We start from the raw sequence: 21,134 nt of genomic DNA, 5'->3' as shown, positions 1-21,134 counted from the left end.
GGAATGCCCCAGTGTGCACCCATTCTTCTCTTGCATCTTGCCAGCAGGCCAGAATCTCCCATGGAGGTGGCGAAGCGCCAGCCTTGCTCACCCAGTGCTTGCTGGGGAGAGCTGCTGTGCCAAGGAGGGAGCAACATGGCCCCTCAAGGGGCAACATGGATGATTTTTTTATTCTAAACGCATTTGAAATGTTTCCAAAACACAGCGAACACTTTCTAAATGCACATAGTAGATAACCGCGTGAAGTTAGAAGCCTTCAGTACTGCAGCGTAGCTTAGCTTTAATTACTAGCAGTTTGGGTTCTAAGTGTTGAATGTGTTATTTCATCCACCAAATAAATCTCAGACATCTGAGTTGGTCTTTACTTCCTCTCCAGGTATGCTGTTTTATTTCCCAGGTTGATACCCACCACATTGTTGTGTTTCCTGTAAGAACCAAGCACATAATATGCATTCCACTGAGATCTTTCTTAGTACTGTGTAATGAAGCAACTGAAGCTGACATTTCTAGTGCAGAGAGGTTAGTATGTGGATGCTAGAGCCACCATCTTCATAGCTTCTCCAGTTCAGCCCAACTGATTGAGTTACTTGCAAAGAGAGTTCATCCACTCAAACAGGCATCAGCAGAATCTCCAAGCATAGTAACTTTGTCTTTTCCTTCACAAGCATGAAAAAAAACACCTGTTATGTTTTATCTGTTTGCTATTAGGGGGTTTTGAAAAGCGGGGGAACTGCAGGTGCCTCCATGATGGTGTATGGTTTTGGCTCATGACACATTCTCCTTCTGAGAGACAGTACACAATTGTGAAGAGAGTTTATGGATGTGCATAAAACGCAGCAGATTCCAGGCCAACAGAGAAACTGCCCCTTTCCATCCATTTAAAAAAAACACTATAGCAAAACACCACAAAAAAACCCCCAAACTAACCCCCCCTCTTTTTATCCCTTAATTGCATGCTCTTTTTTTCTGTCACTGTGTTAGACCAGTAGTCTCCAAAGTGGGGTGTGTGCACCCCAGGTGATGAATAGGATGATCTATTGGGGTGTGGGAAGAAAATATTACAACTTCAGTAGTACATGTATACAGTTCATAATTAAATATATCTATTTAATATATAATATATATAAAAATATACTTAATATTTATAAATGCAGGTATTTATTAATATTAAATATTAAATTTGTGTATTGGGGTGAGTGTTCAAAATTTTCTTCTTGATGGGGTATGGAAATAAAAAAATTTGGAAATGACTGTGTTAATTTCCTCATGCAGAAGAGTCTAATGTTACCATAGAAGGATAGAAATGATGTTTAGGAAGCACCTCTAGGAGCGTATAGTCCAACCTGTGACTCAGAACGGGACCGTCGCAAGTAGAGGATCCTGCTTTGTCTGAGTCAGGATAACCCCTCCTGATGGAGGTTCTACCAAAACCCTGGCTAACCTCTTCCAGTGTTGCGCTGCCCGTCGTGACAAAGCTTTTTTTGATTTCTAGTAAGAATTTCCCAAGACCTTTTTGTCTGTCACTACTGAGAAGAATTTGGCTCTGTTGTCTCTTCTGGTAGAGAAGATGCACTCTTCCAGTAGTTTTAGGCTGCTTTTAGATTCCCCACTTAGTTGCTTTTCTTCTCCAGACTAAACAATCCCAGCTCCATCATCCTGTCATCATGGGTTGTGTGAGAAAGGCCCCTGCTCATCTTCATAGCCTTCCACTGGATCCCTTCTAGCTTCTCATCATTATTTTATTTCGTGTTGCTCTTAAATAATATTTCTGTTGGTCCAGTCCTGGAGTTCACCAAGGTCTCATTACTGCCATTCTTGAAGATGGGCTTAATATTATCCCTTTTCTAGTTATCAGTGTGGTTCAGTGAAGCGGAATCACTGGTATGGATATTGACCCTTATTTTAAGTTCTCAGATTTTCTTAATGAAATTAAAGAAGTGGATTTCCAAATTTCTTGTGAATTTGATAATATTCAATTGTGGGAGGGGGACTTAACCTGAGCAAAACAGGGTCTTTGTACTCTTAGTTGGTATGTCTTTGGTTTTCTGTCTAAGGTGAAATAAAAAGGAAAAAAACATGAAAAGAAGGTAGTAATTGTTAGTATTCTAGGATTATTTTTTTTTTCTAAATAAATTAGAGTTTTGAAAAAATACCGGGAAAAGCAGGGGTTCTGTTGCTATAGTCAAAGTCAGTAAAATAGCTGACTAATCTTATAGTATAAAATCCAGTTTATTTACAAAATATACTGGTAGAAAATGTTGCAGATTTTCCTGCTCCCTCAGAACTCCATGGCAGTGGAGACTTTTATATAGCTTGGTGACTATGGTAGGCCAAATGACAAAGTGCTGGCTCAGTGTTTGGTTGCTGCAGGTTCTGGGGGGAGATTGGTTGAAGGAAAAGCAAGCTAACTATGACAATTATTATCTTAGTCTACAAATTGTTATTTGGCAAGTTTCTTAGCAGATACCTGTTTTCTGAAATAGAAACCTTCCAAATCTGTCCTATCAGAAACGTGAAGAGCATAAAGCAATTCACTTATTTTTTGAGGACAATAAACAAGAAGGTGTTTTGTTGCTGCCTGGGCTTGTTAGGGATTTTGCTTTCAGTGTATATGGCTTAGGTTGGCTTAATTATGTTTTAACTCTTCACAACCAAAAGAAACAGTAATACAGTAAATTAGCTGTTGTTCTCAGAGCTCTTTGTTTGAAGCACTTAAGAAATAACGGCGGAAGCTCACTAGCAGCTACAGCTCGGGGAAATTTAGCCCTGAGTGAGAGGTGGAACAACTTGTGTTGGGAAGTATAGCACATACTGTGCAAAAGAGGTGATAAAGTTATTCCCTTCCCTGGCAGCTGAAGTTTCAAAGAACAAGATCTTAAGTATCTTTCATTGATTTCCACATGTTCTATGGAAAGGAAGGAAAGGTGGAACCAAAGTTGATGGGTTTCATGGAAGGGGATAATTTGATTCACTGTATTTTTTGTGAAATTGGAAGCAGAATATAGCAAGTATAAAAGGTCAAAGTTTCAGTAAAGTCAACAGTTTGCAGACTGAGTGAAAGCAAGAGAGAGTTTCAGCAGTCTCTCTTACCAATTTTGGCACCTTAGCATTTGGAAAAGCAGGAGAGAGAGTGAAAGGGAAGATGGCTCCCCGTAAGAATCTTACAATGTTAATGGACCTGGAAAGGCATTAGTTTGTAAACTGGCTCAAGTGGGCCATCTTGCTCTCCTTTCTCTATATGTAGGGATTTTAATTTTGGGCTTCCCTGTGAGCTCTGTCGAGGTTGCTAAGGAACTCCTTAGCTTCACTGTGCCAATTCTGTTGTTAGCACTCTGTCAGCTGCTGGCGGGACTCTTTTTCCAGGGAGCCAAATCCTTTTGTCATGAATTCACAATTTTCAGGGTTTCTGGCTTTACATAGCAGCATAAGCCTCTGCTACTCCATACTTGCACTGTGCAGTTACAATTTTGTGTTCCTTTTCACTTTATCCAGTCCAGTTAGCTGTCACTGGACATTGCACATCAGTACCTTCCTTCCACTCCAAGGTGAGTCCTGGGAGAATGAGAAATGTCAAGTCCATAGTGGAACGCAACCATCCAAACCCCACAAAATACTTCTGCTGTGTAGAGGAGATACTGAATGCTTTTCCGTTACATTCCTAGATGCCTTCAGTTCTGTCTTTGTAGATGAGTTTGTCAGAAAATCTGTCTAAAGGAATGGGCTCATCAGCTGTTCGTGTGAACTGTGAGAGGTGGAAGCAGAGGAACTTCTGAATGGGAGTGTTGATACTAGGAATGTGTCACAGCCACACTTGATGTGGCTTCTTGCAAGTCTTTGTTAGGCTGGATTTTTTCATCATTGCTGAAGCCATCAAAACATGGATCAAGAAATAAACTGTGAAATTTAAAAGTATTGCACAAAACTTCGTATCCTTCTGCTGCTCTTCAGGGCTAGCAGTGGCTTGGTTACTTTGGCTTACTTTAGAGCAGTATGCTTTTCTGTGTCCATTCAGCTTTTAGGCTGGCCTGAGATAGCTTGGGGGTGGTCAGCTCAGGGTTTTGGGAGCAGAACAGTGACTTAGAGCTCCCTTTCCCCAGAAGATGTAACTGAGGATCTTGACTGGAGTTTTCAAGTACATGCATTGCAGGTTGGCTGTCACCGTCTCACAAAAAGGACTACAAAGATGGGAATGTATGAGAAGCTGCTAAAATACAAGGTATGATAGTGGAATGACTGCTCCTTTCACTTCCCTACCTTTGTTGGACCATTGTCTCCAAAGCTGTGAGGTGATTTTGCCCTTCAGCTGCTACAAGAAAGAGGAAAAAGAACATTTTTATGCATCTTTTATCTGGACCATTGCATGTGTTAAGTCACTGGCATTTTTTATGGATTTTTTTCAGGGTTCTTCTTTGTGTTAATGGATTTAGTGGATTAAAATACAAGTTAATTTATAACATCTTGCTTTATATAGCTGTGTCCTAGGTACATCCAGGAGTTTCTGCTTGTAAGTGAAAGAAGCTTGCAACTTTTGCAAGTATTTGCCATTTGCTGCCAAGTAGGACAGTAAAAGAGTGAGCTGGATATTTTTCTGCCTTGCATATGGGCATGCTAGTATCCGTTATCGTCCTCAATGTCACTTTTCAGTAGTGTATGATGGAAAGAGTCCAGTTCCTCTCTTACTTTCTGCCTCTAAAGTTGATGATCAGTGGTAGTAAGTGTAGATATGCAGGTCTGACCTGGGTGCATGAAGAGACATGAACATGAATAATCCTGGTTTTGTCATGTCACTTTTTAAAGTAGGAAGCTGAACTTTTATGTTGTCAGTGTTCTCACAAACAGATTTAGTAGGGGTCTGCAGCAAGAAGCGCTGATGCTTTGCAGCAAACATGCCAGGGGAGTTCATACCATGCATACAGAAATGATGTAGAAGCTATGAGGTTGCCTTGTGTTAATGATTCCGTGAGATATAAGGTTAACAGCTGACTGTTGAGTGTGGACTCTGCATCAGACGATAGAGAGGACATAGCTGAAATACTCAGCAAGCTTGTTTTTAATTGAAATATAAACAAAGCTGCTTTCATGGGAAGTCCCTTTCAGATACACTTGTTTCTAGCCTGGGAAGAGTTGTACAGTTTGTGTTCTTTCTGCAGATCACATCTGCTGCCAATGGCTTTTGACTCTTAGTTTAGTAATTTACACCTATGAAAATTGGGTATGTAAAGAAATGCTGCATCTGCAAACGGGACGGCAGTCCTTTCCTCACCCAGTGTTCAGTGCTCTAAAGGTAATAGCAACAGTCCAAGGCCTGAAACAGGGAAAAATCAAGTCTTTGTCCATTTCTTCAAGCAACTGCTGTTATTCGTGGGAAAAGGAGAGGACTTTGCTGTGTAAATGCTTTAGATTAACTCTTTGCACATAGCTGAGATTGCATTAGAGTGGGAGAAGATTTTAGGCTATTTCAGAAAGAGTGCCACTCCCCTTCCTGCCCCCAAGATCTTGGTAACTGGAGTCCAGTGACTCCCCTATATAGTCTGCTATCAGAGGAACAGACATAGAGGCACGAAAAGAAGGAAGCATATGGAGTTAAACTTGTGACCATAATTCCCATGCCTACAGGGATGGCATCAACCTCTCCCATGCAGTAGCAGAGTCATCTCAACCTGCAGTATAATTGGGAAGCATCTGCAGGTTCACATGCAGAGACGAGATGACTGTTGCACTTAGATATTTTGTCTTACAGATGCTGCTTTCGGGAGATTTATCTGCTTTTATCCTAGTGAAAGTTGAGTTTCTGGGAAGGCTGTAGTAGTCTTCAGATGCACAACATTGATTTGACCAACCTACCTTCAACTAATAGCCTTTTTCTTGGATAATTGTTAAGACAAAGTAATATACTTTATTATATATTGAAATCATTGCTCAAGGCTTAACATCAATCTTTATAATACTTGGGTAAACAGTCAGTCTTTGTAATACTTGAGTAAACAAGCCCCACTGATTTCAGTAGGAATATGGCCTAAATCATGGGTTTATGCAGTCAGCTTTTTCTGTGTTTGGACCAGTATGAGAATGACTGTAATATATCTGATCTATTAGATAGATACAGATTCAGATTTCTCTAGCTCTTCCACAACACACATATTTCTGCGGTATTTCCTTAAAGTTTACTTTTATGGCTGGCATGGATATAGTTAAAGTAATGGGTATAGTTAAAAGACAGTGTTGCAGTTTTTTAATGTTTCCCTCATGTACTTAAATGTTTGCTCTGTACAGTATGTGTACTATGTGAGGAATTCAAATGGTTTTCAGTCAGGGCATTGATTTGCAGATTTTCTTATCTCAGGCATTTCTTTTAAGTACCTTGCACCCTCCTCATTCAAATAATAGCAGAGCCAGGCTCTGCCATGGGTTGAAGGGAGATTTAGTTAGGCTTGTTTCAGTGGCACTCACAGAAATAGTGAGAACCTTCCTCCTTTTCACATTAGAAAGATTTTGTTATGGAGAAGATGGATTAACATGATCTTAACTCTGTAGGACTGGACTTGTTCTGTAACTTTTTTGTGTTTTTTCCTCCCTTAAGCTTTTGAAGTCTATTTGCTCAAGAGAGAGTAATTAGAGATTGTTTTGTCTGTGATGAATTTATTGGGTTCCAGTCCTGCAAGTTTTGAGGTCAATGGAACTATTCAGGTGTATGAAGCTATTCAGATGTGCAGGCACTTGCGGTATCTTAGTGCATGGCCTTTTCTGTGGTAGAAAATAGTGCCCTTGAACCTGGGCTTATGTGAATAGGTGTTGGACTGCTTTAGATTATACCAGAATAATTAAATGTAATCCTCATTAGAGCTTGACTGGTTATTAAAATGTACCTGTGAAGAAGGGGATTAAACTGTTTCTGTATAAAGCTCTTCAGTAATAGCATCCACATTATCCCTCATCCAAATGCATCATTTTAGCTATATTCCATAGTATTTTTGTCCAATATAATTAAGTTGAATATAGTTGAACACTTGAATCAGAAACTAATTACTCCGATGCTATTTGCAAGCTGCTAGGAAAGAAGAGTTTACAGTTGCTTTACTTTTTTGTCTTGAGTGGTATGAACAAAGTCACACCTGGAATCTGTAGCTGTACTGGTAACTAAATCCCATGCTGCTCTGTGCTGCTCAACTGCCTTTCAAACCCAGTTCTGTCCTTTTCTCCTCATGTGAGCAGAAGAGTGAGAGAAGACTGTCTCACTCATCTTCATTCCTTCCCTTCAGGTTTTTTATACACAGGGATAGTATACCCCTGAACCTTCTCTTCTTCAGGCTGAACGGTACCAGCTCTCTCAGCCCCTACTCCTATGAAAGACGCTCCAGTCCCAGTCATGCTCCAGGCATCTTTATGGCCTTGTGCTGGACTTGCTCAAGCAAGTCCATGTCTCTCTTGTACTGGGGAGCCCAGAAATGGGGACAGAGCTCCAGATGTGACCTCACTGGTGCAAAGCAGCACGGAGGGATCACCTCCCTTGACCTGCTGGCAACTCTTTCTGATGCAGCCTAGGATGCTGTTGACCACCTTTGCCATGAGGTTGCATTGCTGGCTCATGGTCAGCTGCTGTCCACCAGAACCCCTAGGTCCTTCTCTGCAGAGCTGTCTTCCAGCCAGTTGGCCCCCATCATGTACTGGTGCCTGGGATTATTCCTTCCCAGGTGCAGGAGTTTGCATTTCCCCTTGTTGAACTTCTGAGATTCCTCTTGGCCCATTTCTTCCACTTCTAAACAGCAGCACAACCATCTGGTTTATCAGCCACTCCTCACAGTTTTTTATTGTCTGCAAACTTGCTGATGAAACTTCATCCCATCATCCAGGTTGTTAACGAAGGTGTTGAACAGTATTGGCCCCAGTATCAACCCCTGAGGTGTAATGGTGGTGACTTGCCTCCTAGTGGGCTTGGTGCAGCTGATCACAAGCTTCTGGGCTCAGCCATTCAGCCAGTTTTCTATCCACTTCACTGTCCACTTATCTAACCCATGCTTTGTCAGCTTTATGAGGATGTGATGGGAGACTGTGATAAAAGTCTTATTAAAGTCAAGATAAGCAACATCCACTGCTCTTCCCTTCGCCACTAAGCTATTCAGTTTACTGAAAAAGGCTATCAGGGTGGATAGGCATGATTTCCCCTTCATAAATCCGTGTTGACAACTCTTGATCATGTTCTTTTCTGGTGTGTTTGGAAATAGTTTCCAGGGTTAGTTGCTGCATCACTTTCCCAGAGACTCAGGTTAGGCTAGCCAAGCCTGCAGTTCCTTGGATCATCCTTCATGTCCTTCTTGAAGAAAGGAGTGACACTTGTTCCATTCCAGCCTTCAGGATTCTCTCCCAATCATTGTAACCTTTTAAAGATTACTGAGAGTGGCCTTGCAGTGGTATCAGCCAGCTTCCTCAGCTCTTGCGGGTGCAACCGGTCAGGCCCCAATGGACTTACATATGTCCAGTTTGTTTAAGTGCTCCTTTGCTCGGTCCTCCTCCACTGAGGATAGGTCTTCCTTAATCCAGATTGTTCCTGTGGTCTCAGGAGCTTGAGATTCCCAAAGTCCTGTCTTACTGGTAAAGACTGAGGTGAAGAAAGTTTTGAATACCTCAGCGATTTCTTTGTCATTTTCCACCCGGTCCCTTGCCCCATTCAGCAATGGACTGAATGGGCAGGCTGAATTAGTAGTCCAGTTTTCTATCACTTCGCTGTTTAAGTGCACACTGATGGTGCGTATAGTCACATAGGACACTTGACTAGACATATCTGATTAACACTGTGGACCATGAAATGCAAAACAACTTGGAACAAATGGGTCTGTTCTCATCTTTAGGGCTAGAGAATGTACCCTGGAGAACTGATTTGAGTGCTGTAATTCTGTGATCTTTATTCCCTCTGCCATTTGTCCTGCTAGATGGTTTTAGCAATCAATGTGATGTTGTGAAATAAAATGTTACTGGTCAAACAAATAAAAGCTCTTTTTTATAGTCCTAATAAGAGAAAAACAGATTGTTCCATAAATACTTATTTCAGTACAAGGTCCATAAAAATGAGAGTTGTTTTTTTAACTTGCCTTTTATTTTTTTTCCTTTGCTGCAGAATCTCGAAGTTACACAGAAGCCATTAACCACTCTATGGTGATGTCTGACAGCACTGTGGGCACTAACCCTGCTTTTCTAAGGGCCAACATGCAGATGGATCCCTCCTTTCAGCGCTGTTTTGCATCTTCATGTACTGTTTCAACTAACAGTCCTATCCCAGGAGGAGAAAGGTAGGAAAACATTCTCCTACCTTACTGTTAAGTTTCCAGCCGAGATGTTATGCTTGCGTCTTTGTTGCAAGGACTTCAGGTTTGGTTGTGACATTTAATGATGATGTTGTACAGCAGCTGGAATTTACCACATACACAGATGTTATTTATATGTCAGGGACACAATTAGCTTTTACGATAAATAGGAATACAAAAATAAATAGGAATTTATAGTTTATTTACTTTATTGTGTGCTAGCACAAACTCATACATATTTTCCTGTGTGCCTTACCAGCTTCTGTAATGCTTTACTGAAAAGCATTTAATGAAATTTCATGTTGGAATAATGGTATATGAGAGAGAGGGAGCACTCTTTTCACTGCAGTATGTGCTTTTCTAGTAGGTTAAATGTCAGAGGATTTATTTTTGGGAGCGAATAGCTGACTCCCTTTCAACTGCTCAGCAGGCTGAGCATTTTGTTATTTCATATTTGTATTTTGGTAAACATGTAGGACTCTGGACCAGAGTTTGAATTATATAAATTTACAAAATAGTCCTTGTCCCAAGGAGCTTACAGCCTAAGATGAGAAATAGCAGGAAACATAGCAAACAAACAAGGAGTCCCAGGTTACTGTTAGAAGGTTCAGAAGACCGTGACAATGAATGTTGTTAGCTATGCCCTATATTTATTTAATAGATGAGGTGTTAAATTACAGCTGATTAGCTTTCCTTCTCTATCGCTCTGCAACAACATTCCTTTGTGGCTAATTATCCTATTCTTGTTCTTGGGTAATTGGCTCCTTTTTCGGAGTGAGTGTTTGGAATGCTGTTGGTTGGTGTGTCAGACTCTCAGTGAGGACTTCAAGTGTGTTGATATCTATTTATGTTTTATTTATCTTCTCATCTAATTGATTTCATTTTCAGTCGATACTTGGACTGTGAAAGAATGTTTTGTGGTTATGAATTTGAATCATAAGACTGAACAAAGTATGTTAGTATTTTCTGAGGAGGAGGCAATGTAACATTTCATTATAAGTGGATATGAATTAAAAGCTTATCAGGAAATGTAGTCATCAAGTTTACATTCCTACTTCAGACTATCTAGAAATTTTTGTTCCCTTCTTTATAAATATTTTTCTCATCACTTTTCATTTCATCTAGCAGATAGCTAGAGCTGTGGTGTTTTTTTTCTTGCAATGATATCTTCTTCCATTTGCTTCCCTTACATTTCTCTATGGCCCTTCTACTTTGAGCTGTTAAAGTCTACTGGTCTGCATTTCCACAGTTCCCTTTTAATTAAAAATCCTTTCTTTTTTTTATGTACCTGAGGTCAGCTCTTTTCCCTTTGCATCTCACAATGAGTTTGTTCTCTCTACATTTGATATTGCTGGTAATGTTTTCCAGCTGCAGTCTAAAGCCATTTTGCTTTTAGAAGCAAAGAGACAATTTAAACTTTTATCAAATGGTTTCATCAGAAGCTTAGTTTGTCTTGTTTAGAAGGATATTTGTTATTCTTCACTTGAGCAGGTAGAATTGCTACCCAGTAGAAAAGTATAATGTTTACTGTTGAAATATTTAATTCTATCAATCAAAATGATTCCATAATCAAATAAATTAACCGCTGGACCTGCCTCCTTTCCTTTTTTAATATAAATTCTATTAAAAGGGACCTGGTCTAAGAGTTGGGTCTTGTGAACTGTGTTCTTATCATAGTTATTCATGTATTGTGTGATGGTGCACAATTACCTCTGTAGCCCTTTTTTTTTTTTCTTTTTTTTTTTTAAAAGAGCATAAGAGGCTCTGCATGTAAGAACTGCTGTGGCAGTGTCAGTTTTCCTTTATAGACGCCTACATTTGATGCCAGCCTTGGCTTAAGAAATTCTTGCCTCCTACTGCTCCTCTCCAGGTAGCACTTCAGCTCACCATGTAGTGATCTCCAGGACCACTGTATGTGAAGCAATGCTGTGAACAGCTTCACTGAATTTATTCATAATAAAAGTAACCCTCTCAAACAGGGGGAAGGAGGAGTATTTTTAACTGATTAATTTGATGGCCTGGTTTACAGTGCAAACTCAGCAGCTGTCCCGTCAGCTTGACTAGGTGGAGGGTGAGATGAGGCAGAAAGTAATGACCTACACTGAAGAAATGAGTGATCAGGGTGGGGCTGGAATCCCTTGATCCAGCTGCATCATCAGGTCCAGCATGTTGTCAAAGAGCACCCTCAGGTATTGACATGGGTGAGGTGATTCATTGCTTGCAATGATTGCTGCAGTATGGGTTGTACAGTGACATTTTAAGGGAATAATTTGGCTGTTGTTTTATTTTTGTGTTTAATCTTTTTTTTTTTTTTGACAGCTCTTCTGCAACAGAACATCCTTGGCTTGAAAGCAGCCCTAAAGCTTCCCCATCGCTCCAGCTTACAATGGGAAACAGCAGGCCACCGGGAGGTTACCTTGTGCCCTCTGAATTTTCAAACGCCATGCAAGATGTCTCTGTCTTGTCTCATTTCCAAACTCCAGGACTGCAAGTCGTCACCCTGAGCAGCCTGGAGAACTCACCAGCAGAGCCACAGCAAGAACCTGCTGTCAGTAGCAGTGCCCGGGCCTACCTAAGCTACAGCGGGGGCAACAGGGGCAGTAGCTCCCCCCGAGAGGAGACACAAGCTACTTTCATAGCCAATACTAGTATCTCTCCTAAAACCATGAGCTCATCAGTGGCAGATGCTGAGGACAATAGCTTATCATCATCCAAAGGACAAAAGTTTTTTTTGCAATCACTTTTTCAGAAATATTTTGCAATCACTTTTTCAGAACCTACATGCTCAACCGCCTCTTCCAGAGAAAAAGAGGTCCTCTGAAGGCGACCGTTCATTTGCCTCCGTGTCACCTTCTTCAAGTGGCTTCTCTAGCCCCCACAGTGGAAGCACAATCAGCATCCCTTTCCCAAATGTCCTCCCAGATTTCTCAAAAATGTTAAGCACTTCCCCAGTGCCAGGTAGGTTCTGCATCAGAGAAATGAAAAATACATTAGCTTTTATATGAGTTTATAAAAAGCACTTAGGGGATTTTAAAAGTGGGGAGGGAAAAAAAAAAAAGCAATGGAATGAAAATGGCACAGAGAACTTGAATATTTGCAATAAGGGGTGCCAGTTCACTGGCACTGGTATTATACAGAGAACAAGGCTTCAGAATTCTTTCTGTGCTGCTTTTCTGCTTCTGTTGGCCAAGGGCAGCCTGCCTTTTGAATTGCCAAACCACAAGCGAGTGGTTTGGAGTCCAACTTCTTTTCATAAGGGCTGACTTCTCTCTGTACCTTTCTAGACTTGTGTCAAGAATAGTTAAAAATGTAGATGTATAGTCACTGGACCCCAGTGAGAAGCTTTGTATTTAATACAGCTTTATAAATGTAAGAGTTTTTCATATGTTATGGGTTTTTCAAAATGAAACTTCAAGAATGCTTTCAGAATATTAGTTTACAGTATTTGCTGGTTCTAAAACAGTTCAGAGTTTCTCCTAAATTGTCCTTCTAATCATGGGCTTTTTGAATTAATTAAGGTGATTGGAAGTTGGAAAGAAAAGTAAAAAATACTTTTGTATTTTAAAAAATTCTTGATTTTTTTTTCCTTTTATTTCACAGAAAACACAACTGATAAACACGTGACTGTGAAATTTGTCCAGGACACATCCAAGTTCTGGTATAAGCCAGATATTTCAAGAGAACAAGGTATATCACCTGATATGTATTCTGACATACCCATTCACAAAAAGGCTAGTTGGTGAATTCTCCTTAATTTTTTTTGTTGCATACCTGATGTCTAAAAGAAATACAAGAAGAAATATAAAACCTAGAAAGGCCACAGACAACCTCACTTAATTTCTTTTGTCCAAAGGCTGAATTTGGGAGTGGAGGGCAGTAAAAAATATTCAGTTAATCAGACAAATTATTAGCCTAACTGAACTAACTACAAAGTAATTTAAATCTGCCTGTGGTAGCTGCTGCAAATGTGCTTTACTGAAAAGCTCCAGGTTTTGGAATGGCAGATATATGTGATGCAATAGCAAACAACTGTCTGCTTTCAGAAACCTTTTGAGTAGAAGCGTGCTGCTCTGGCATGATCTCAGCCATGTGTTTTTCCCTGCACAGGTAATAGGTTGAGAGGTGCTAAGTATCAGAGAATAATTCATTAGCTAAAAGTCATCATAAAAGCATTGTTATCTACCAGTCATTCTGTAGCCTGAATTTCATTGTCAGCTGCAAGTGACATAGATTATTTCTTAAAGGTTATGAAATAACACTCCCATGGAACAGCATCTTTATGATGTACAATACAGCTATAGTACATCTATATGTAGATATATTATTGAATAAGATGAGGAAAGCTTTTATTATGTATGTGAAAATGTATACATACAAACTTCTACCTTGTCCCTGCAACAATGCATAAGTAAAGCACATTGAGTGCTTTGCAAATGCAATTGGGCTGACAGTCCTTGTGTCCATATTGTAATATTCAGCTATACTGAATTGTATTTAATGAGTTATGACAGGATTTTAAACTGGGATTCTTAAAATGTGGTTGTCAAAAAAGAAGAATTACAAATTAGTTCTGCATTAGGAAGGAATTTCACACTAAACCAAAATAGCCTTCAGCTATTGGCAAATGATGAATTGCTATGTCTGTCTAGTTCATAGTTTCTCAAACGATGAGGATGCCTCTTGTAGTGTAGTGGTAAATATGAGCCTAGAAGAAAAAGGATCACAGAAAACGGATTATTAATTCATCTTTGGATGAAGTTTTACTGGTCCTTTCACTCCAGTCCGCTTTCCCTTGTCAGCTCCCAACCCATAATGAGAACTGAGTCTTTAGACATGCAAAAAAAAATTTCCGACTTGATGTGAGTCCAGAGGAGGGAGTAGATCATAAAGGAAGTTTAAACGGAGCTGCTGTAACAAATGAAAATGAAATCTTCCCAACCTTTTAGTATGTCTCTTTTCACCCTACCAAGTAAAATTCCTTTTAAAAAGCATTTTAAGATACTGTTGCTGACATGGGGAGCACTTGTTCTTTTTTCATGTGCTTAATGGACTGATTCTGGGACAAATTATTGCTGTGCCCCTGCGGATTTAGAAGTGTTACACAAGTACTGCTGAATTGCAGGGTTTTATATATTTGTCCTCCTCCTCTCAACACATGGCAGGTTATTGTGAAAATAATTGTATTCTTCACCATCTGACAGATGAGTAGAGAAAAATATATACTCATTTGCTTTACTCACTTAAACAAGAGAGATAATTATAGCTGTATTTTCCCAGTTCTCTCTTACTGTTTTTTTCATGGAAAAAAAATATGTGTGTGTGTGTGTTTATGATGTAATTATCCTCAGGCCTTGCAAAATGTGGCTTCATGCCCCATATGCATAATTTCCATGTTCTGTGTATACAAACAGTTAAGGAGTCTGGGGTCAAATTTGGGCTTTTTCCAGGGTTTCTTTGAAGGCTTGCTGATCATTAGACATTCTGGAAACAAACACAAGTATTTCCATAACGTTTAAGGAAAAAAATAAAGCAAAGTACTAAGGTTTTATTAAGATCAAATAAAGTTCAATCGTTAGATGAGCCTTTTGTCTTTTTTCAAATAAAGTTTAATATTTTGGGCTACTAGATTTCAAAGTCTGCAGCAGACTCATGCAAAGCAAGAACAGTTTCCCTGCAAATGGTTCCATGTGGGGAGGACTTCATATCACACTTCCAGCAGAGATCACAGAGTATATACGTAAAATATTTCAATGCTTGGACAGTCAAAGAACAAATACTCACTTGCATCCCTTCCCTTGCTTTAAAGGTAGTAAGGGATTGAGACTGCTTTGCAGGGACAGAAACGTGGTTGTGAATGAAAACATATCTGCTCTGCCTGTTGAAGCTGCATAGGAAAAGAAAATCAGTGCTGTGTAGTCAGCCTGGGAATTACAGGCTGTGCTCTCTGTCATGCTTCTAACAAGTTGATGAAACGTAAGCAGGAATCAACTTTCTCTTGCATTGCTTGTAGGAATCCTGGTAAAACCTGTGTGTCCTTCTTAGTTTAAAAATCAGTAGGTATCTGTACTTCAGCCTTCTCTTCAAATAAGTGTCTGTGAGATTTGCACAAGATATTTCCACTTAGATCCCCCAAATATGCTTTATTGTATTCTGTTCTACAGCAATGGAGACAGAGAAAAGGATCTTATTTCCTTTAGTCTCCTATTATAGATTTGCATTTATGTGCTTTTTGGGTGTGTGCATTTTTCTGGAACTATTTTTCTCTCTCTTTTCTGGAATCCCTTGTAGCCATTGCTGTTCTCAAGGACAAGGAGCCTGGGTCATTCATTGTTCGAGACAGTCATTCTTTCCGGGGAGCCTATGGGCTAGCAATGAAGGTTGCTACACCACCTCCTTCTGTGCTGCAGTTGAACAAGAAAGGTACTGTATGCCCTCTGTCTATTATTTAACAAGCCATACACAGTAGGGAGTCCTTATTACTGGGCAATAATCTGGAGGAATCTCCTCTCATCTGGGAAGTGCAGCTTGAATTACAGGCTCCATTTGGTACATTGTTAAATGAGACTGGATAAGATGTCTGTTGTACTTTACAGTCATGGCTTGTAAATGTATGTTCATAGTGGCTGTGCATGTTTTTGATGCATACCTTATCAACCTAACAGAAAACCAGTGTCATCTCAGTAATGGGTCCTCCCTAGCAATCAGAAGCATTTGATCCACATACCACCACATAAAGCTTTTGCTTGGCTGGAAGGTTGAATATTTTTGTTTTGAGACAGTTCTTGAGTTTAGATAAAAATCTGAGGAGGTTCCTCAAGGAAAGATGATAGTTGTGTAAAAGAAGTGATGAAATATACCTATGCTTCCAGCTCCAGTGCCTCCATGTATAACTTGTGTCTGATGGTTAGGAAGGGTAAAATGAGAAGAACATATAGAAAGCATTATTCAATGTATGGAAACTCAGCAGCCAGTATCTGTAGTGTCTTTGGCTCAAGAACAAGGGTAGTGGAGTAGTTTTCATTGCTGCTGTTTTCCTTTTACGAAGCTTATTATGTTTCATTAGTACATGCTGCCTGGTGAGGTAAGCAACTGAGATCACAGGAAAGCAGTGATTCTTACTGTCGTGTTTATGGAAGTGTGGTTTTGTCTGGTTTTCGTTGGTTGGTGACTGTTGGTTTTTTGTTTTTTTTTTAAGATTTCATGCTTATTCCGGGGTAAGGTTAGCAGTCCACCTCTATTACAATAACACTTCCAAATTCTGTATGCTTAATCTTGAGCCAGTTTCTAATAAAAATTTGCCATGTAATCCTTCTTTTTATTGCCAAGCAACATCAGCAGAACCACCACAATGTCTTATTTAGTGAAGAAAACAGGGGTGCACTGGTGTGGTGATAGCAACAGCAAGAAGGCAAATGGGGAGTGGCTGTAGGCATTTTTTTTATCATCAGACCAGTGAAGACTAAGAAGACATGAAAGTTCAAACACTACTAGCTTTTAAGAGTCAGTTTATTTTAGTTGTACCACAGGCAAGTGGTAGTAAGAGAAAATTTAGTGGATACTGTGGCATTCTTCCACTTCTCGCTTTGTGATATTTGGCTTTTTTGGTTCCCACTCTTCCGTCCCAGAAGGTACAAATTTGTTCAATCTCCTGTGGGGTTTCTTGTTCCAGGCTTCCCCTTCCCATGTACCCTTGTAGTCATTTATTTTTAATATTTTGAGAGCACAACGGCAAACAGTAAGCTGTTTGAAAAGGTGATCTTTGCTGTATTTGCTTGTATAGAAGTTTTTGCTGTCCAGATTAATGTGTTCATCTGCATTAGCCTGAAAGTCAGCCCTTGATGTCATGTGTTTCCTGGACTGTGGCTGATAGATCAGAGTCAAAGGGAGCATTTGTGTTTGTGCCTCTTTTGTTAGGGTTTGAATGGTTGGGTAGGTTTGTCCCATTGCTATGAAATAACCCTCTAATTACTTGGAGAGAGATTCAGTTTGTAGTCCGATGTGAAATACTGTGAACCAGTCTTTCAAGAAATTAAGTTGTTTTAACTATATGTATGCATATGTATGTATATGTTTAAAAGAATGCTAAATCTCAAGGGAATTTTTATATGCCTCTTGGACTTTGAATTTCCTCATTACATCCAACGTAACAATTTTGGTGTGTCCTAGGTTCCTGTCTTTAAACTGTCTTTAAGAGTCTGGTGAAACCTAAGCGTTTCATGTAATGGTTTGGTTTGGGGAGCAAAAACTTACCATAAAACTGCAAACATTTTAAAACTTAGAAATTCACTGAAAGACTTGGCATCATTACCTTTGTGTAGCTAACTCTTCTATTGTTTTGATCTGGAAAAGATTAAACTGTCACTAGAAATCTGAGCATTTTATCGTACTTTTACTGCCTTGTCACATCGGATGCAAGTTCTTCTAATGGGCAAGTGCATCAGAATTTCCAGCCATTCGTTTTCAAAATTTCTGTTCCTGTCTGTAGTTGGGACCATGCTTGGGCATTTTGGACACCAGTGTATATTTGGATGTCAGTCACTTATGATTATAAAACCTTTTCCTCTGGTTGTCTAAAGTGAGCTATTTGCTTGTTTGTTTTCTGCAAAATGTCCTTTTTACGACAGCTTGTAACCTTGCAGCAGAGCAGGTCTAATGTATTCTTTGCATGCTGTATATAAAACATTTGGTGGTAATGTGAAAAACTGCTTCATAAAGACCTGCTAATTTGTGAGACTGTTGTCTGTTCGTTGCTTCTCTTCATGAGCTTTCTTTTTCTTTTTCCACACAGTTGGAGATTTGTCAAATGAACTTGTAAGGCATTTTCTGATTGAATGCACTCATAAGGGGGTGCGCTTGAAGGGCTGCCCAAATGAACCATATTTTGGTAAGTACTATGCATCACAGGGACACAGAAAATGGAAACAGTTTGCATTTGCCAGAGCAGTTTTATAGACTTGGATGGAGTGCAAATGAGAGAATGCTTTGCTCAAGTCCTGATGATTTCTGTAGGAAATTTTAAGGTTATAGAAGCCTTGTACACATCTACCTTAAGTATATGTGCAGGGCACTCTAGCACAGATGCACATGACAAAGCTTCAAGTGGTCAAGTTTGTCTGCCACTACCAATGCCACTGCAGACAGCTGTGCTAGATGGCTTTTACAGGCCTTATTGATTCAGGACCTTTGCCTTTTTGTGTCCTGTGCTATATTTATACTGTGTACTAACTGGCTAAAATGTCACCAGAGTGGGACATTCACAGAGTACGTTATGCTGCATCAGCCTACCTAATGTAATAATGATGAAAGCGTATTACCTTTTGTGGCAAACAGCCAAACACCTACCTAGCTGCTCACTCATTTGCCCTCCTCAGTGGGGCAGGAGGGGAAAATAAGATAAGAAAGCTCATGGGTTGAGATAAAGATAGGGAGGTTGCTAACCGCTTACTACCGTGGGCAAAAGAGACTCAACTTGGGGAAAATCAATTTTATTTTTTTAAATACTTTTTAATTTTTTTTTTAATTAAAATCAATATTCAGGTAGTAAGAAACTAAGACAAACATTAAAATAACACTTTTCCTTCCCCTTTTCCCAGCTCAACTTCACGGCTTCCCCCCCAACTCCTCACCCCCACCGCAGCCAGTGCAGGAGGGGGTGGGGAGCAATGGTCATTACAGAATAGTGTCTCTTCACTGCTCCATCCCTCTCCCACTTTTTCCCTGCTGAGGTGTGGTCTTTCCCCATGGGCTGCCATATTTCAGGAAAAAAAATCCGTTCCAGCATGCGCTTTCTGTGGGCCGCAGTTCCTTCAGAAAATGTCTGTCTGTTCCAATGTGAGGTCCTCCACAGGCTGCAGATTAGGGGACGTCACCTTGGGTGCCTGGAGCACCTCCTTCTCCTCCTCCTCCTCTGACGATAGTGTTCCCTTTTCTGTGTCTCACCATTTTTGTCTCTTCTTGTCTCTGTGCAGCCTTTTCTGCCCTTTCTTACATACGCTTTCCCAGAGACATCTCACCCGTGGCTCAGTGGTGCCCTGCAGTGGGTCTGCTGGAGCCAGCTGTGTCTGGCATGGGGCAGCCCCTGGCCTCTTCCCACAGAGGTCACCCTGCAGTTCTCTCACCCCATGCTGACAGCCTTGTCATGTACATCCAATACACCCATTAAAGGGTCATCTGTCATAAAATTAACAAGTGTAAAGGGACAGATCCTATTTGAAGTAAAGGTGGATTGAATTTTTTCAGTGTTTGGCATGAGACTTACTTCAAATAAGAATTTTTAGCCCAGTCCTACCTTGATCTTGAACTACCTGTTTATGGCACATATGTAGCCCTACTAATCATTTAGTTTGAGCATCTCCTAATCTTTCAATGTATACAGCCACAAAACTGCTTCGCAAAGTAGGTGGGCAGGCACAATCACACGCTTGTATGGATAGGGCAATGAAGGACTAATGGTATCAGTTGGTCTTTCTGTTTCTGTAAGACCCTTTCAGAATTGGGTCATCTTTCCATTTCAAAGAAATTTTTGATGGGCTCTAAAAATGAGGTTGGTTTTGGTTGAACTGTGATTTTTCTCGAGTGCCTGATAGTGTTCAGTGTTTGTTAGCAAATGGGATCGAAGGATGGCATTTTGTACAAACAGAATGATGAATATTACACCTTCCTCTCACTCCTTATAGTCTGTCATGCTAATGTCAAGGATGACTAATGTTTAATTATTTTAATTACGCCAAGTCCAAATGACAAAAGTGCCTTTGAATAGAAAATAAGAATAATAGAGAATGCAACGCACATCACTGCCATATTGAATGGAGAAGGTTTTATCTAGACCATCTTTTATACTTTTAAAAGCAGAAGACAGAGGTGTGTGTAGACAAAGCACTAGGCAGCGGAGACTAGGTGGCCAAGAGGCAGAACTCCTCGCTCTTTCTCTGCCTCCTCACATAATGTTGACCCCTTGTGCTATTACCATCTTTGTAATATTTTACTACATTTAATGTATCAGAAGTTAAGAGCATTGAAAGGAATTTACTGACTTCCAGATGTTACTATTTTTATCATTTTTGTGCTTTCTTCATTTGAAGCAAAGCCATTTAGGTTAGTATTTAAGCAGTGTGTTTAAGCAGGGAAAGGGAGTATATGATTGTGATTAATGAGTTCAAGTACCTCTAACTGCTACAGTGTTGGGAAACATGAATACACTGAAGTTGACTGAAGAAAGTCTTGGCTTAGGTGCCAAGAGAATTTTTTTTTAAAGGGCAGGGTGGGGAGGCCCCCTGGTCTACAAAATACTTGAGAGCCAACATAACTGTTAAGCATTCTTGCTGTCCACCAAGTTAACTGTGCATCTCTTGTTGATCTTCTGACTACAGGGAGTTTGACAGCTCTGGTGTATCAGCATTCCATCACTCCACTGGCATTGCCCTGCAAGCTCCTCATCCCAGACAGAGGTATGCTTGTTAAAGTACAGAAGAGATATACCCAGCCAAGCTCTGCTTCAAAGTGCCAGGGTCTGAAGGCAGGTGAACATGTCACAAGTTGAGATCTAAGCAAGAATGCTTAGATCTCGACACAGGGAAGGAAGCTGTGTTTTAAAAGTGGTTCTTCAGTACTGCTGATGGCTATTATCCAACCTGTAGTTGTGAGCACAATAGTATTCTAGTAATATTCCAGTCATAAACATATATGCGTCATGGAAATCTGCACAGTAATCTAGCATGTAGGAAGAAAAATATACTTCTCAAACATGAAATTATGCCCATGTATGGTTTGATTTAACCACTCATTCAGGTCTGGGTGGCAAAAGGGCTTTAGGGAAGGCAAATAGGTAAAGAACAG

The 21,134-nt window shown here is 40.1% G+C and overlaps 1 protein-coding gene across 1 annotated transcript in view; it reads left to right on the top strand.

Annotated features, from left to right (window-relative positions):
• TNS3 (tensin 3) overlaps window positions 1-21,134 on the top strand; it is a 136,019-nt gene that overhangs the window by 106,430 nt on the left and 8,455 nt on the right. The window contains exons 16-22 of the mRNA XM_009895046.1: window positions 9,113-9,284; window positions 11,619-12,019; window positions 12,051-12,257; window positions 12,900-12,986; window positions 15,588-15,719; window positions 18,088-18,183; window positions 20,669-20,746. Of these exons, the coding sequence (XP_009893348.1) occupies window positions 9,113-9,284; window positions 11,619-12,019; window positions 12,051-12,257; window positions 12,900-12,986; window positions 15,588-15,719; window positions 18,088-18,183; window positions 20,669-20,746 (1,173 nt within the window). The remainder of the gene's footprint in view (window positions 1-9,112; window positions 9,285-11,618; window positions 12,020-12,050; window positions 12,258-12,899; window positions 12,987-15,587; window positions 15,720-18,087; window positions 18,184-20,668; window positions 20,747-21,134) is intronic.

The sequence above is a fragment of the Charadrius vociferus genome, unplaced genomic scaffold, assembly GCF_000708025.1.
Source record: "Charadrius vociferus isolate BGI_N301 unplaced genomic scaffold, ASM70802v2 scaffold101, whole genome shotgun sequence".
NCBI classification, from domain to species: Eukaryota; Metazoa; Chordata; class Aves; order Charadriiformes; family Charadriidae; genus Charadrius; species Charadrius vociferus.
This window is presented reverse-complemented; position numbering and strand designations above follow the sequence as displayed.